This window comes from Gallinula chloropus (assembly GCF_964237585.1).
Source record: "Gallinula chloropus genome assembly, chromosome: 1".
Lineage (NCBI taxonomy): Eukaryota > Metazoa > Chordata > Aves > Gruiformes > Rallidae > Gallinula > Gallinula chloropus.
The window spans coordinates 60,832,135-60,850,625 of NC_140085.1; the positions used below are offsets into that span (position 1 = coordinate 60,832,135).

An 18,491-nucleotide genomic window follows, 5' to 3' on the forward strand; every position below is an offset into this window, starting at 1 on the left:
TCCCAGTACAGAACAACAGGGCTCCACCTCAGAAAAAAGCTCAAATTGTTTATTTCACTCCAAAAGCTATGGGAAACATGAACCAGGTCATGGCCACAACTGAATTTCTTTGTATGTGGATGCTGGAGAACACCATCACGATCCTGAACCTCAGTGCTTGAGGGTCTGCACACCTCTTTTCTGTAGAAACCAGAATGAAGAGAAGAGTGGCCCTGGGAAGAGTGGGATGTAGGAGTCCTGATGTAAACTTAGAAGTTCCCAACTCATTGAAATCACAGTATGTAACTCAGAGTTACAATCTGAACGCTACCCTGCTCTTAGAGCCTATCCAGCCCTAAGTAAATGGTGACATTCATGTATCTTTGAGAAAATATTACAATCAATAAAACAAAATAAGATGTTCACTTAGTGTGAAATGGCAGAGCTGTAAATAAACACACTTTTTTCCTGTCATATGCCATAAATAGTCCTTAAGTGCAGTAAGGAGATAGGAAGCAAGACTTACAACATGAGTTAACTAAGTGACTCTCAGACACATATTTATTGTATCATTATGCTTATTTTCTATCTCTGTTCAGAGGTATTTACCTCATACACAATTACTGTTCCATTCTCAGTGTGAAAAGGGCAGGACACATTTTGACAGGTGCCACAACAAGTATGATGACTGGAGGAAGGAGTATATATTTGATGCTGGAAAGAAAGGAAAGAAAAAAAAGTTTTAAAAAGAAGGTTTTTTTAAAAAGTATTTTTAAAATATATATATGAAAATTCATTGATTTCTAAAACTAAAAATACCAATAGAAACAATATACAGATGCATGGATGGATGGACGAATGGATATGCTTACGTTTGCTGCTAGAAATTGCCTCTCAGTATAATCCTGGAGACACAAGACACACATCATCACTGTTAAATTCTCATCCTGAGCAAACAGGACTAGCAAAAGTCTTCACTCTGACTTTTATCCTAATTGTGTGGTTGTGTTCACAAATTGCACCCTTCCAATATTTTAAGAATACTCACAGCTTCACATTGCTGGGAACAGTTCACCATTGTAAAATGCATAGCGTTGTATCCCGTGTTGTGATCTTTTTCTTGTAAACACTGTACAGTGTAACAAAGGTCTCCATCCAAGTACTGAACCACAGACTGCCCAGGATTCAGTACTGTGACCTCTTGGAAGATGCACACATCATCCTTCTCTAACACCAAAAGAAATAAAAGTTACCAGAGGAGAAAAGAGAAAATCATCAACCAAATGACCAGAATCACTGAAGACAAAAGTAGGGCAAGGCCTATGTTGTGCACAACCTCCCTAACTTGATTGCTTTGTGGTTTTAATTACTAAACAGGAGAGGGAGGAGCAATAATGAAGCTTAAGAAAATGCTACACAATGAAAAACTGCCTAAAACTGATAGTCTTCTTACTATGGAAAAAAAAATAATGCGTTGTTCTTATTTTTAAAGAGTAAAGGGCTAAGTACATTATATGAATTAATTTTGCATGTCATAAAAATGTAGCTTTTCTGTCAGTTAAACCAGCATGTCTGCAATTACCTGTGGGACAGCAATAAGCTGCAGCCGTACAGCTTTGCTCCCAGAGGCAGTCTAGCCTTGACTGCAGTATACCAGGATTGTGGCATACCTCAAGCAGCCCCAGCTGCAATTCATTAAGCATGCGGTAGCTGAGCTTGTGAAGGGAGCAGACCTCTGCTCTGAAGGCTGGGTACCTACCCCCATACTGGCTCAACAGGTCTGTTGCTCTGGTGTGAGATGTGGTTTCATTCGTGCTTGAGAGTGGACTAGGAACAGTCACACCACTCACACTCCTTTAAGGTTTCCAACCTGCTTCCTACCTGCCTTTCACCAGAGTGACAGTGCCCAACTCTGTTTTCTGACACTCCCCCACACCACTAAACAGACACAAAACGGATGGGTTAGGAGACAAAGTGTCATATTCAGAAAAGAGAGCATAGTTGCTCTCCATCTAGGTGGGCACCCATAAAATCAAGATAAAAGAGTGCTTGTGTTTGAGAAGGTTGTTATGGTCCTATTTCTGCTTTCTTTGCATGTTCTTTTTATTAAAAAAACAAAACAAACCAGATAGGAATATGAAAAAGTTACCACAAATGTAGTGAGTGCATCCACAAGCGCTGGCAACGCTATCATCTACTTTTTTAACTTCTCCCTGAGTATGAAAAAAGAGTCTGCAGAGTCATGCACAGTTAAATGTAGTGCTAAAAAGACATTTCTTCTCTAAAAATCAAAATTATTACTTTCACCCTTCCACTGCTGCTTTCATGAAAGAGAAAGATGCCAACGTACCCAAGAAATAGTAGCATGTTCAGTGTTGTTCAATGTGTTTAACTCTTTAAATGGGAGCAAAGCACTTCCTTTTGTCTAGGAATGCATATAAACAGCAGAGTGGCTGAACAGCAAGTTTTCCTTAGATAGCAAGTTACTTCAATAACAAACATATTAGCAAAAGACTGCCCTCTAGGAATTTTCTTCTAAAAGCCAGATGGAAACTATGCAAATTTGCACCTCCTATTTAGACTTCACAGAGTGGGGAGGAGTAGGATGAGCTCCTGGCATTTGATTGGGGAGGTATCCCTGACACTATGAGAATAACAACAGTTTGAACATTCATTCATTATTATTTTCCAGAAAAAGGTCACTATCATGAGGAGGTATGTGAGGAGCAAAATATGTATGACCTCTCCTATCAGCTAAATTCAATAATGTTAAATAATTTCAATGAAATTCATAAATATTTAACAAAATAACACATTTCTCCAGATGATACATATGATCATAAAGCTTATCCCTCATTAATTATAAAAAACAATTAGGAATTATTTACATGGAAAAACTTCATAGCATATTGTTTCAAGTCAGCATTGAACAGAATAATATTACAGTGGCTTTTCATCTTTTGACATCTTAAAAACACACAAAGTGAAATTTCCCCAGGGAATAGTTGACAATGCTGTGCAGAAACTTGATGGAGATACATGCTTGAGCTGGGGACTGGGAGGCAGAGTCCCAGCCTGACCCTGGTCAGGCTTATCACCCTTTACAACTAATGGCAACAAAGAATGGAAAGGGAGGTGTAATAGGGCCAAATACTATGAATAAAAATACCAGAACGACAGAGCTTACCAATTTACAGGTCAGCATAGTAGTGTTCTCACAGCTACATTCTGAGAGCAGAACATGAAAATCATGTTAGTCAGTTAGCTAACTGTTAGCTTTTGTTAACAGCAGGGACTAAGGAATAAAGTAATAATTACCACAATGCCATTCTGGGCAGCATTGCCCAGCTAGTTTTTCCTTCACAAGTGTCATGTCGTCCGTGCAATTCACAGGAGGCTCAGAGCAAAGATTTTCATCACAAACTAAATGGGGATGGGAGGGGAACAGGTATGAGAAACTACTCAGATTTCCTTTTAATTTTCCAGTTCATATTTCTCTTGATAAATTATTCTAAAAATAATGACATATTTAATACATTTTTATTGTTTTTCTTAAGCATCTCAACTATACTTAGAACTGAAAATAAACCAAAAATTTCAATAGTGCTTTTAGCTGCCTTCATACAAATTTTACTTGTCAGAAAACATCACATAGCAATCATTTAAAATTCTTCCTACTTCAGAGTGGCTCAAGCTGACAAGTACCAAAGACACATGAAATCACAGCTTTTGGAAAAACATGCTTTTTTTTTTTTTTTCATCTCAGCTTTGTTACAAAGCACATTTCAGTAGGAGTAGCTGCTCTTCTGGGATGACTAATAAGGGAATGCTTCCCTGTCCTATCAGACGACGTTTACTGGGGCTGAAAAAAGACCACATGCTAACTTTCTAGCTGCTAGAAGTTGGCAAAATTAGTGAAAAAACTTTGTGGAAACTTTCATCTTTTTGCAATTAATCGGAAAAGACAAAAATATGGAACCATCTTAAGTAAAAAGCACTAAACTCCAAACTTACTGGTAATTTAATTAACTGCAATTGCCCAAAGACTGTAATAGGACAAGAGTTAATGCAGGAATACTCCATTGATCTAAATTAAGCAGTTACACCAATAGACCTTAGTTAAGAACTTAACAGCACAATTTCAGTGTTTTATAAGACTATTGAAGTGACTTAGTTACATTACAAGTGTTTCTTCTGGTTGCTCTTAGTTTGAATAGCAGTCAACCCATCGGTATTTGAAACCCTTGGCCTACTCCTTACTCTAAAAGCTAACACTGCAAAGAAACTGGATAAAAATGGCTCAACAGAGGAGCAACAGCATTGAAGCTGGTTTATTACAGTTGGTTTAACAGATGAACAATCAAATATTTGTACCCCAAGGACAGTATCAGTTCCACATTAACATATCTGTATGTAGATCACCCTGAAAGTAGCTGCATGCTGTCTGGTGAACTAATGAACCCCTCCAGACTCCATTGACTGGGTTGGTTAGGCCACCACCAAGTATCCAAAGAACTTCGAACTTACCTCAGATGCAGACACCCTCACTCAGATCTCTTAGTCTCTGTGTGAACCCCTCCTAAACAATGCATCAGAAAAATCTCCACACACATATACTGGCATTTTTACTAAATTTCATAACATATTGAACTGAAAACAGTTATACTCACCGCAGTAGTAACGAGGACAACAGTAGTGTATGGTGTTAAGGTCTACAGTGAGAATTTCCCCTTCACTACACAAGGGAACAGGCTCAATACAGGATTCACAAACTAAATAAAAAATAAATCAGACCTTTACACATTTTTAAGTACTAAAATGTTAGCACATGTGAATTCTATTTAATAGAAGTCATATTATGTTTGTTCACTTTGACAACAGAACTTTTGCAGATTGACATTCAAATATAAATGCATGAAAAAGTACAAGTGTGATGAAGTACAAGTGTGATGTTCGAAATTATGTGGAAATGAAAGATCCCAAAACCCAAGAATTCATGCTCCAGTCATGTGAAGTCCCTCCAAACAATAATAAAATTCCTGTCTTACTTACTAATTTTAGAATTACAGACTGGTTTTATAAATACTTAACTATTCTCTATTTATCCATAAAAATGTTAAAGGCTTCTTACCACAGAGATAAGAGAAACAACAGGAATCATCTTGTTTTGCTTCAACAATAAATTGATCTTCTCTGCAGTCCAGCTGGGAAGCATTTAAACAAACTGAAGGATCACATTCTGTAGAGTGTGGAATAAACAGTATTTTAAAAAATAACAGAAAGAATACCAAAAAGATAAAGAAAATACGTTCTTTATCTCCTTAGCAAAAGAAAATAACCCAAACTTACTGTAAATCAAAAGTGACATGAAACAAAAAAATATTGGAGAGTGTGAAAAAAAAATCATTGTCTGGTGCTATTTACAATTTTGCCTCCTGTTACAATCAAAACAAGCTGTAAGGCAAATTTTCTTCCAAGACATAATACAAGTGTGGAAAATGTCCCAGTAACTGTGCTTGTATATTTCCCTTACCACATCGGTACTGTGGACAGCAGGACAAGGGGTGGTAGCCTACCACTAGTTTTTCATTGGGTTTGCATGCTGGAATAGCGGCATCACACAATGACATGTTACATTCTGTGGGATAAAACACAATCAGCTTTAGCATAGCTGAACAGATAGAAGTGTAATTCCTATTGCTCAGGATACTTACACCATCTAGTACAGAGATCCTCAAATTAAGAACAGACCAAGTCAGCTTTAAGTGCACTCTCTACCAAGGTCAATGCAGGGCTGGTTTAGCTCCATGCACATGGCACTGTGCAAGCACAGTTATGTCCCTCTGGAAGCAGGTATTTACTTATTCTGCTTCCTACACATGAGGTCAGCTAAAATGTCCCAGTGACAACATTCCCTAAACAAACTGACAATACAGTGTCTGTTACAGGTATCTAAGTAATGAGCAAAAGCACCATATCAGATGAAACACTTCTTGGAGGTTGTAGAGAGGTGTGTGTTGGTCTCTTTGCTCAAGTGACAGGTGACAGGACAAGCTGTGCCAGGGCAGGTTCAGATAAGACATTAGGAAAACGTTCTTCACTGAAAGGGTTATAGGGCATTGGAATAGGCTGCCCAGGGAGGTGGTTGAACAGCATCCCTGGATGTATTTAAAATACGGGTAGCTGAGATGCTCAGGGACAGGTATGGTTGGACTCGAGGATCTCAAAGGTCTTTTCCAACCTAGTGACCCTGTGATTCTCACTTTCCCTGATGATAGAATCATAGAAGGCATTAGGCTGGAAGAGACCTTTAAAGGCCATCTAGTCCAACCCCCATGCAGTAAACAGGGACATCTTTAACTAGGTCAGATTGCCCAGAGCCCCATAGATCCTGACCTTGAATATCTCCAGGGATGGATCCTCCACCACCTCTCTGGGCAACCTGTTCCAGTGATCCACCACACTCATACTGAAGAATTTTTTTCCTACTATCCAACCTAAATCTACCCTTTTCTAGTTTAAAACCACTACTCCTTGTCCTATTGCTACTTGCAATAGATGTTATAAAGGAAATAGCACATTGGTTTAACATTTTAGGAGCAATAAGCTTATTGCTTTTTCTAACATTGTCTAGACAAAATGATAGTATTCAGTGCAGGTCACAGAATACTGATTCAGGGAAACAGCAGTAGGATACTACTGCTCACGTGGTATGGCGAGAGGATACCGCTTTTGATACCAAAGCACTAATTAGAAAAGCAAACAGGCTCTGACAACTGCCCCAATTTCCAAAGTGCTTCTATCATCAGGTAGTCATCAATTTCTTTGAAATTCCACCCAAGAGCTTAAACATTCATTTTTAATCAAAGTTTTGTTTCACTAGCGGACTTCTAAGAAAACAGATTATTTCAGTGAGTCACTTCTTAGCAAAAAAAGAATCCTGCTTTGGTGGCCCAACCAGCCACCTGCACCTAAAAATCACTTCTAAAAAATGTTACCTTGAATCCCCCAACTAAGGATTGTCATCTGCCAGGGAATGTCAGGCACTAAACTTATACTTCTGTTACTGAAAACAAGCGTGGTACATACCACAAACTTTCTTTGGACAGCAAGCTCTCTCTTCAATGACATGGACGATAACTTCCCCTTCCCTTTCACAGACTGGTGGTGGATCCTCACTGCACTCTGGTTCTACAGCAACAATACTTCCATTTTCTAAACAGTTGTACATGCAACAGCCTCTCATGGAGCCATTCCAGATCTCCCCAGCAGAGCGGGGTTGTCCTTTGTTATCTGTACATGCTGAGAGAAAAAAACATTATATCCCTTCAACAAATAGCACAGATTTCCTGTGCAACTAGGATTTGTATAAAACTATGGCATAAAATAAGAGCGCTGTGGAGCAATATGGTCAAGTAACCCAAGAAAAGGTCTTAAAACCCCCAAATGAACAAATGGTTTGCTATGGGTGAAAATAAAGGCTGAGCGTAAGGGAAAGAACCTGCTCATGTTAATCCTTCCTCAGTGCTCCAGGAACAAAAGCCTGGGAGCTATAGAAGAATGAGCATTATTTTTCCTCAACAGAAGTACGTCAGCACTGAATATTGAATCCAAGTGAACTGAAAGCACAAACTGCTGTACCTTGACATAAAGCTAGGCTTTGCTGAAGGGAGCTCTATCAGGTTCAAACTGACTGAGGGCTGACACAGAACTTAAACATGGCTTACACTGAGCAGTGGTTAATATTATCATATCTACAAAAATGCTCCGTCTTGCTGCACTTACTACATTTTTCTTCTGGTATACAGAGGTCAGAGTCTGTTCTGTGCAGAATAGTGCCATTTTTACACACACAGTCTTCCCTTAAATAGGAACAGGAAGAATCTTCATAGAACCATTTATTCAAGCATGTCTTGGCTTCACAGGGTTGCACACAAGGCTGGTATTCCTTGCCCTCAGGACAACTCAATGCTACAAGTCATAAAAATAGAACAGTGAGCGCTGATGTTATTCTTTCAGCATTTCATTGGGTAGACAGGCAGTAAGAACAAGTGAATATATCACAGAAAGCATACATTTATATTTTTAACAGTACTTCCAGGTAAGCAACTCATTCAATCAAGATTAAAACTGATTCATAACACTTTGACTAAAACAATACCTTTTAACAACTAATAATTTACTAATACTGTGATAGAATGAAATGGTACTTCCAATAACAATAGAAAGAATTTGATTTTTAACTTGTCACTAAACACTGCAACAGTATAAAGCCACACTGGGGTATAGAACGTGACTATCTGCTTACAACAGTAATCAGGTGTCCTCCATTTAATGCAGATGTTGTGTTTGTTGCATAAAGTCACATATGCAGAAAGTGCATCACACTCATAATTCCAAAAATAAGTACTATTAATCCACATCTTCTCACAAAACTCCTGTGGTGACACCTAAGAACACATTATAATTGAGAATTAACAAGTAGAAGAACTCTCTGTAATTATAATAAATTATTAATTTTTAAAAAAATACAACTGCAAGGGGAAAAAAATCACAAGCAGTGTTTAAAGTAAAAAAAAAAAACCAGCTTTTTTTTTTCCAGAACACTGACTCTGGAAAACTTAGAAACTCTTAGAATTTTTTACATTCATTACTAAGTGCAGAACACAGTCCTAGTGAGACCGTCACACCACTTACAAGAACTTTTGCAGTTTAACCCTGTCAGCTAACAGTCAACAATCTCAGCTACACAACACTGCTGTACCTTTTATAAATTCCTGATGTGAAGGAATTATTACTGAGTGATCTGCTTCTGTGTTGTTAGGACCCAATTGCCTATGTAACTGGGTCTAAAAGCAGGGGGAGGTAGGTCTAAATGCAGGATAGGTCCAACCTGTCTTATTTCTGTTGGTTTTACTCTGCATAAGCTTACAACAAGGTGGAAAAAGTCAGAGTTTGTTTCTATCTGCCTAGTCACTACTGTGCTGCAGCCCAACTCTCCCTGTGGTTCTGGTGGAACTTCAAGCACTCATTCACTCCTACCACAGAGTTCACCCCACTGATGACTCTGTTACCTGTCCTTGCCCAGTCACTTCACACTTGTGAAGCACACAGGACGCTCAGTCCTCTCTGGCTCTCCCATCACCAAATATATGAAAGAAACAAATTTGATAATGGATGAATGAAGTGTTTGGCAATTTTGATGCTATATCAGGTTTTGCTATAACGCAGGAAAAGATGCATTTGCATTGTAGCTGAGGCTATGAGAGTTATCCTGGAAACATAAATTAGTAGGATTTCTGACCATTCACCTTCCCTTTATATCTCATTTTAAAATGAGCTACATTAAAACAATTATGAAAAGCATCCTAGCACCCACTGGTGCTACTCTTCCTTCTTGATTCCAAACTCTTTACCACTGCTCCCTCCCATTTTCTGTGGCAAATATCAATTAATTTTTTAAAAATAAATAAATCATTGATTTAACCCCTTTCTTTCAGAAAAGATCTCTCAATTTTTTTCTACCTGTAGAAAGTGAGAAGAGGTCTTGGGAGTTTGAAGGAAGGGGCTCAGTTGCCTGCAATACCTTCAACAACATTTGTCTGATGAAAACCAAAAAGTAACACAATGCAAACTGAGAGTGGAAAGGCAGAGCAGCAAGAAGGGACTAAGGAATCTGGGTGCATCTGTGTCTGATAAAGAAAGGGCCACTTGAGTAATTAATCCTTTTTAATTAAGTGGGAAAGGTATTTTAGACTTCAGAGATTCAGGGCTTCCTTGTTTCCCATTCTAGGAAGAAGCTGCCACCTCCAGTGGCAGTCTACACGCAACAGCCATGTTCCCTGCAGAAAGAGCAGTGTCAAGAAGCAAATTATAATGATTTCTGTAAGAAACGCTTCCAAATTGTCCATGTGATAGTGACTCTGGCAAATTTTATTTAACTAGAACTTTCTTTTGTCTGAGTAGTCTTAAATTGATGTATGCTGATGCATGCAGCAGAAACACAGGGCTTTCAGTTCTAGTGACCCGTGCTCTGCACTTATTAACAATAACTCTTATGTTGTGCACTTGTGTTGAGAGGATGATCTGATGTCTCTTCTTTGAGCTTTGCCTACTCAACAACAGGAAACTGCTTAATAGCATGGGGATCCATATAGATGCACGTTTACAATGGACAACATGACAAAAGTATTAAAGCCACCATGGCAGAGGTATTAAAGCCACCCATCCAGGTGTCAACTCATGAAAATAAGCAAAACAAGCAACTCATAAAAGATGTAACTCTTTTCTTAACCATACATCTTTTATTGAGTTTGCACCCATAATTTCTCTGATCTTCATACTCACTTTTTTGTGACATGGGATGAAAATGCTTCTGTTTAACAGTTCCATACAATATGTACAGTTATCTTCAGTACAGTTTCTTACTGGCCTCCTGGTTGTTACATCAAGTGATTTCTCAATTTCCCAACTCTTAATGAACGCTTCAATTTCCTCCATATTTGTAATTATGGTGCTGTTTTGCATTTTCAGATCATCAGTAGGGTCGCCGTTACACACCCCTGGAGACAGAGCATCACATTCAAAGCACAAACAAAGATGCCGTATTACTTCCTTTGGGAAAGAAAAGCACACTCGATAAGGTAAGATTAGCACTGCAACAGGCTCTCCTGTGAGACTTACGTCATCTGATTTTGTGAATGAAAGTGGCTACATGTCCACCACAGTTAAAACTTTCCGGTTCACAGAATCACCAAATCACAGAATAGTAGGGGTTGGAAGGGACCTTGAAAGATCATCTAGTCCAACCCCAGCCCCCTGCCAGAGCAGGATCACCTAGATTAGGTCACACAGGATGAGTCTAAGTGACTTTTAGTATCTCCACAGAAGGAAACTCCACAACCTCTCTGGGCAGCCTGTCCCAGTGCTCTGTCACTCTCACAGTGAAAAAGTTTTTCCATAAATTCACAAGGAACCTTCTATGCTCCATCTTGCACTCATTGCCCCTTTTCTTATCATTGGACACCACTGAGAAGAGCCTGGCTACTCGTCATTTTAGTTGTCAGCTCAATGGCTCAGCAAAACAAGCAGTTCATAGAATACAAGTAATGATACTTTTCCCAACAATGAATTAACTTTGAAAATTCATTTTCCTGTGGGATATAATTCTGTAAAATTACAATGCACTGGAAAATGAATTTATGATAGAATGGAAATAATCCTGAAATACCTGCTTACACTTTCCCACATAACGGATACTAGCAGAGTTACAGTCTACCAGGGAAGACTGAAACATGCCAAATTTACTATCGTTGTAATTTAAGTATGAGATACCTTGGCACAGTTGTGGACCCTAGATCCACCCTGAAGAGGTCTGAGTTTGGATTCATCATCCTCAGTGGACTTGAACCTTTCCCAAGATACACCTTTTATCAGTATTTGCATAGTGATAAGCAGCCACTGCAAACATCTGACAGTTACTCTGTTCTCCAGTAGTCACCAAAACGTACTGTTACTACCCAAAATTCCTCAGCAGCCACTTCTTCATTGAAAATGTTTCCTTTTTCTCTACTTGACTTCAACAATATTCTTAAACACAGGCAGAGGTTAGTACATTTTTTGAAAGTTAATTGGATACAATACACTGATGATTTCTTGCTCTGAAAACTTTTAGCAAGCAGTGCTTTGCAACAGAATTATTGATTTTTTTTTTATTATTATTAATTAGCAGAATTCCACAGGCCCAACTCAAATAGGTTTGTCAGTGTAGTTAATGTAGTTCATAAGGAGAGCAATAGGATCAACAGATCACAGACCTGAAAGGGAGATGTGAATTTTAAACGGGATATTAACAAATAAGAAAAAAATTGCCTCCACAGCCTCACCACAAAGTCCTTCTGTCTTCATCGACATGTTAGACTGCAATCCATACTGTATATCTATGATGCCTGTGATGTGAGCCCACTTGATGCTAATACCAGCTGGGGTACTGACAACATACATTGCACCAGTATCCTGAATACTCAGTCCTTCTTTTGAAAATGGCAATGATTGAATTACAGAATCCACTAATACCTAAAATAAACCAAATGCATTTTAGCAATAGGAACAGATTGTGAAAATGTATTTTATCTGTCTGTATATCTTATAGTAAAACATACTTTTTACAGCCTATGCCACATACAATAACAGATTCAGTGCTTAAATCACAGAGCTTCCCTTTAGTGCCATTTCCTATAACTGCAAATGAAGTAGGCGTGAGAAGAAATGATACAGAAATAATGACACAGAAACCTTTTCTAAATCTTATTTATCACATATCGTAAGATAAAACAACAAAAACATCCCCACATCCCAAGTATTCAAGGGTATCTGCTCTGACCCATTACTGATGAGGAGGAAAGTCATTTAAGTATTTATCACATCTTGGAAAATTTCTCTTTAGTTCTAGCTGACCTGTAAATATGGTCTCAAGTCTAAGTGACTTCTACAGCTTCTTGAAAATCTCAAAAAAGCTTTGAATTGCCATTTTGGATAAATGGCAGATAGCTGAAATACTGCATAAGAAAGACATATTTTTTCTTCTAGCACACCATGAATTACTGGAATGTGAACCACAGAAGTAATCCTAATCCCACACTACATTCATTGTAAATCTGATCTATTGCATTCTATAACAGGATAGTTCTCCAGCACACGTGCTATATGCTGATGATATATACTTACTTTTCTTGCTAAACGATCGATGAGTAATTTATATGTGCGTGTTGTTACATTTAGCCTCTTAAAACAGAGCCCTGAAGTGCTTGCAGGGGGAACCTTTGAAGAAAAGTGGCAAAGAAGTTTAATTGCTATTGCAGTGAGACAGTACTTAAATACAATTTAGTTGCTATTGTAGTGATAGGACAAGGGATAATGGGTTTAAACTAAAAAAGGGCAGATTCAGACTAGATGTAGGGAAGAAATTCTTTACTGTGAGGGTGGTGAGGCACCAGCACAGGTTGCCCGGAGAAGCTGTGGCTGCCCCCTCCCTGACAGTGTTCAAGGCCAGGTTGGATGGGGCTTTGGGCAATCTGGTCTAGTGGAGGGTGTCCCTGCCCATGGCAGGGAGGGTTGGAACTAGATGGTCTTTAATGTTCCCTTCCAACCCAAACCATTCTACAATTCTATGACTACTATTGCTTTACTAATTATGTACCTGTGCTATAGGGAATTTTTTCAATATGTGTAATATGAATTATTTTTTTAATTAGCAATTAAAAAGTACTCACTAGTTTTCTTATTGAATTTGCACTCTGGAAAACATTAAAAAATAGATTAGAAGTGTAGTGATATTTAGCAGCATTCTTATTTGGTAAAAAAAAAATTGACTCTCTGCTATTGAAGTTCTTTTACAATCAGCCTCATAACTAAACTAATTTAATCTATTACTTACAAATACTAAAAAATACACATTTCCCAGCTAATGCATTACACCTTTCTATGAATTATTTTAAGAAACTTGATTTTATGTGAAAAATAATATAGAAAAGAGAACCCAATGACCTGAACAAGTCGAATTAAAAATACATATAAATGCAATGGTCATGTCAATAAAATCCCCTGCCCTAACTTTGATAAAATTGCTGTTTTGACAATACACAGGATTTCTGCACAAGATTGCAACTTTGTATATACCATACCTTTGCTCACATTTAATTAAACAGGTTTAGCATTGAGATCAGCTCATTACCAGCATCATGAGATTCAGCATGTGCCACAAAGCCCTTTTGAAAAATGTTTCATAAAGAAGTACAGCTACAGACTTCTAAAGCTCATTGGCTTCTGTGGGCTGTGTTCATACCAAGACTGAAACCAAGAACCATGCAACCTAAAAGAAAACCTCTAAACTGGTGTGAGAATAGAACTTAAAAATAAATCAAGTGTACAGTTACGCAATGAGAGTACACAAGAAACCAAATCAGGATGAGAACATAAGAAGCTTGATGAAATTCCTCATCAGGAACATGTTTATTAGCAAATCAAGATGGAAATACAATCCAGTTGTCCAAGGGCTGCATAGATTACAACTATGGACAATGCAAAGGAAACGTATGTACAGATTGCAAGGATGAGACTGCCCTGACCTAAACTTGCAGTCTGAAAATAAAGTGATCCTCTCTGTAGGCAATGCAGAAGTTAAACAACTACAAAGAACAACTCATCTCACTAATCCCAAACTCATTAATATCTTCCTAAAACAACTATGAAAGATTTTGTGACTATACAAACTACTTTAATATTTTAATCATATTGTAAACATTCAGAGCGTCAAGATTTTTGAGTGGAGACCCTGAGGTTATTCAGAAGTTATATCAACCTTGAGAATTTAAAGGGAAGCTGCATTTGAATTTCCTTAGAATATAACGATCACTATTTAATCTGAGATGAAATTATTTGATCTAGATAGTGTGATGAAGAAAACTTCTTGAAAATTAAATAACCTGCTATTTTTTGATGGGCATGCTTTTATCTGAAAGCTTTAAGTGACAGATGATTTTCAGAATTTCATACCTAACACAAAATCGAATAAACTATTCCAATCGTTGTGGAAATGCAAGAATCTTACCTGATTAGCAGGACATTTTTCAATATGAGCAATGATCATTTCTGCTGGTAATTTGACTAAAATGTAGGAAGCCATATTGCAGAGGGCTATGTTGTTCCCATCAAAAGTAATAACACTCAGTTCAGACAGTACAGAACATTGACCTAAAAAAGAACTGTCATTTAATGAGGTTACCACAGAACTGAACACAAGGCATTTCCAAAAACATTCAAACTTCACCATATTTACTTTTATATGATATATGTTCATATCTAGGTTATGTTATATATGTTCATATATATATATATAAAATATTTTAATTAGAGAGAGCTCTGGACAGGCTAGAGCAATGGGCCAAAGACAACTGTATGAGGTTCAGCAAGGGTCAGTACTGGGTCCTGTACTTGGGTCAGAACAAACCCTTGAAATACTATAGGCTTGGAGAACAGTGGCTGGAAAGCTGCCCAGCCGGAAAGCACCTGGAGATTTTGGTTGACAGACAGCTGAATATGAGCCAGCAGTGTGCTCAAGTGGCCAAGGCGGCCAACAACACTCTGGCTTCTGTCAGTAGTGTGGCCAGCATGACTAGGGTAGTGATCAACCCCATGTACTCAGCACTGGTTGAGGCCACACCTGGAGTATTCTGTTCAGTTTTGGGCCTGTCACTAAAAGAAGGTCATTTAGGTGCTGGAGCATGTCCAAAGAAGGGCAACGAAGCTGGTGAAGAATCTAGAGCACAAGTCCTCTGAAGAGCAGCTTGAGAGAATTGGGGTTGTTTAGCCTGGAAAAGAGAAGGCTAAGGAGAGACCTTATCACTCTCTACAACTGCTTGAGAGGAGGTTGTAGCCAGATCAACGCCAGTCTCTTCTCCCAATTATCAAGTGATCAGTCAAAAGAAACTTGCCTCAAGTTTTGCCAGGGAAGGTTTAGATTGGTTGTTAGCAAAAATTTCTTAAGTGAAAGTGTTGTCAAACACTGGAATGGGCTGCCCAGGGAAGTAGCTGATCCATCATCCCTGGAGGTGTTTAAGATATGTAAATGTGGTGCTTAGGGACATGTTTTAGTGGTGGACTTGGTAGTGCTCTCAATGGTTGGACTCAGTGATCTTAAAGGTCTTTTCCAACTTAAACAATTCAATGATTTGATCATTCTATGATATATTGATGACCTTGTTCTACAGACAGCATGCTGAACTACAAACAGAAGCAAGAATCTGATGTTCCTCAGTGGAAATACCTTAACCTACTGCTGTGTCCAGAGTAGGGGAGAAATTTGAAATTGGTGAAAATTTTGACTCAAGTCAATGTTTTATGGGCAGCGACTGTGAATCTGTACATTTTTGGATAAAATATATGCATTGAAATACACAGATTTTTGAGATAATGATAACAAGAAACATATGTGCTATCTTGAGACAAATATTGGTTTCAGTGATGCAGCAAGGTTTTTAATATGACTTCTCTTTGGCCTTTTTTTCCTTTGACAGACAGTCATCTGCCAGTTTCTGAAGTTTCTAAATATGAGTAAAAACTGCAGTTAGAGCAATGTGAAATTTTGGGCTTCTGTCTTTCAGAAAATGCCAGTATTTAATTTGTTTTGTTCACAAAATGTTGAAATCTCAACTTTTCTACTGCTGGACGTTCTGAAAAGTCTCAGCTGGAATATGTTGATTTTCATGTTGCAGATTTCCTGCCAATGTTCTAATTCAAAACAACATATTTTAACTCATTTGAATGTGAATTCAAAGATACCAGAACATTCATTGTATTTCATTCTGTTTTGCTGATGAACAGGCCTTTTAAAATCATTCCAGTATCCAATCTTATATTCCAACTGTAATAAATCCTTGGTTTGTTACTTTAAATTTACAGATCAAGATTCTACGCTGTATATAAAAATTAAACAGTGACTTACAGGGACATTCCCATTCTGGGCAACAACTATCAGTGTTAACTTGAACCGGCATGCCTCGAAAACCACAATCTGGCTTCTGCACATCCTTAGGACAGTTCCTTGAAAGGTTGTATAACATCCAACCCATATTAACACATACATACTGGCTACATTTGTCAACAGGTTCAAGGTATCTTGGCTGTCATATAAGGAAAAAAAACAACAAAAAGCAGCTTTACATTCATTGCCCTTTAGAAGACCAAGAAATCACTTGTTCATCAATCACCTGGCTGTGAGACAGAATCAGCATTATCTACATGATATCTCATCAGTTATTGTGGAATTAATGGGTTTTCTGTGGTTGTAACAGGTGAAAAAGATGCACATGCGTTCACCCACACCCTTTCTGTTCCATCTAGCTTTGGTGGAATACTATATGTAGAGCATTAGGCACTGAAATTTAAGAAATTAAGAAATATTTAAGTAATACAGAATCATGCACTCCCGTAATTTAAAACCCTATGACAAAGAAACAAATGGAATAAAGACAGGGTGAGGTTATGCAGAAACCCAAAAATTCCATGAATAAGGGCTTTTCCTGCACCTCAGAAACATATTTCAATCTTTAGAATCAGCACCTAGCTTTAAAATCCAGTTTTCTCCAAAGCAATACATCCAAGTCGCAGAATATAGCAGGATAATATAAGAGCAATGATACAGCAATCCTATAACTTTGAGTATTTTAAAATATGTAAAAAAAGTAGGAGATATTTAAAATCTCTGGTATTACACACATAGTGTAACAGAATGGATTGAAAAGTACTACATACTTGTACACAGAGGAGCAAGTAAAACTGATCATACCACACATTCAGAAGATGTAGACATCAGTGTATGCACCACTGTACCAAAGGAAGCCTTGTCAGCTGTCATTGTTTCTGTGCTCACTGGAGAAGCTTCTGTTTCCATAGGCTCTGAAGAGGAAGGCAGAGCTGTTCCACCACTAGAATGAGTTAAAACTATTATAGTTTGGGTCTGCAGCTCTGTGGACTCTGTTAAACTGAAATAAGGCTTAATGGGTTTTTGTGTTGGGATTTTGGACCAATCTGATGTCGTTAAATCCAGAACACCAGAAAGGGAGAGATTTTTTACTGAGGTTGTATTTCCTGAGAACGGCAAACTCTGAACTGCAGATACTGTCAAATAAGGCAGAGAAGATTTTTCAGTTGTGGTTGACTTTGTCTTGGTACCATTTCTTTGTTCATGTGAAGTCTGACCACTTTCTAAAATATCCACAGTTCTTTCAAATGAGGTTGCGTATTTAACTTCTGAAGCTGTAAATGAGGTACTCTTTGTCCGTGATAATGGACTTGAAGTACCAGTTGTTTTCATGATCATCATTTTTGGAGTTTCTTTAGTACTCTGTGAAGCTTGAGTTGCTGCAGATGTAAGCAAAGATTTGTGTGACGCATGCATGGGTGTTTCCATGGTGGTAGGAACTGAAGCCGAAGCCATATAAAATTCCAAATCAGTAACAAAAGAATCCGTGGTTTTTGTACTAATTCTAGAGGCTACAGTAGTGCCAGAAGCAACTAATAAACTGGCTGAAGAGCTAAGTGGTATTTTGGCAAAAATATAAGGTGCTTTTAAGGATGTAGCATTCACTGTTGTGTTCGTGATCATTGATGTGGATTGAGTGATGAATCCAGCTGATAGAGCTGATATTGTTCCGTCTTCTTCTGAACTTACTGAAGAACTCTGTTTTCCTAGAGAAACAGTAGAGATACAAGTGGTCTTAGGAGGAGGTAAAGACATAGAAACCTTACTGGACTGGCTTTCTAAAATGGCTTCAGGTGTTGTGGACATTAATAAAGATTTAGTGCTGCTGAAAGGCTAGTAGAAGGGCTTATGTTTAAAGCAAATATAGAAAAATCCACGGAAGTTTCAAAGTCCATAACTGGACTTTTCAAGATTCCTTGTGAATCTAGAGATCAAACTGTGGTTTAGGTAGCAGTTATGTGTTGTGTTAATG

The 18,491-nt window shown here is 38.0% G+C and overlaps 1 protein-coding gene across 1 annotated transcript in view; it reads right to left on the reverse strand.

Moving 5' to 3' along the window:
• The window catches only part of OTOGL (otogelin like), a gene marked incomplete at its 3' end in the record, with an annotated part of 98,574 nt that overhangs the window by 9,134 nt on the left and 70,949 nt on the right, over positions 1-18,491 (reverse strand). Inside the window, exons 37-54 of the mRNA XM_084275507.1 lie at positions 17,324-18,225; positions 16,481-16,658; positions 14,588-14,730; positions 13,251-13,274; positions 12,706-12,798; positions 11,865-12,054; positions 10,327-10,541; positions 8,288-8,429; positions 7,765-7,950; positions 7,069-7,281; positions 5,513-5,617; positions 5,111-5,218; positions 4,650-4,751; positions 3,298-3,402; positions 3,167-3,207; positions 2,129-2,192; positions 1,028-1,206; positions 589-693 (exon numbers count right to left, since the gene is read on the reverse strand). Of these exons, the coding sequence (XP_084131633.1) occupies positions 589-693; positions 1,028-1,206; positions 2,129-2,192; positions 3,167-3,207; positions 3,298-3,402; positions 4,650-4,751; positions 5,111-5,218; positions 5,513-5,617; positions 7,069-7,281; positions 7,765-7,950; positions 8,288-8,429; positions 10,327-10,541; positions 11,865-12,054; positions 12,706-12,798; positions 13,251-13,274; positions 14,588-14,730; positions 16,481-16,658; positions 17,324-18,225 (3,095 nt within the window). The remainder of the gene's footprint in view (positions 1-588; positions 694-1,027; positions 1,207-2,128; positions 2,193-3,166; positions 3,208-3,297; positions 3,403-4,649; positions 4,752-5,110; positions 5,219-5,512; positions 5,618-7,068; positions 7,282-7,764; positions 7,951-8,287; positions 8,430-10,326; positions 10,542-11,864; positions 12,055-12,705; positions 12,799-13,250; positions 13,275-14,587; positions 14,731-16,480; positions 16,659-17,323; positions 18,226-18,491) is intronic.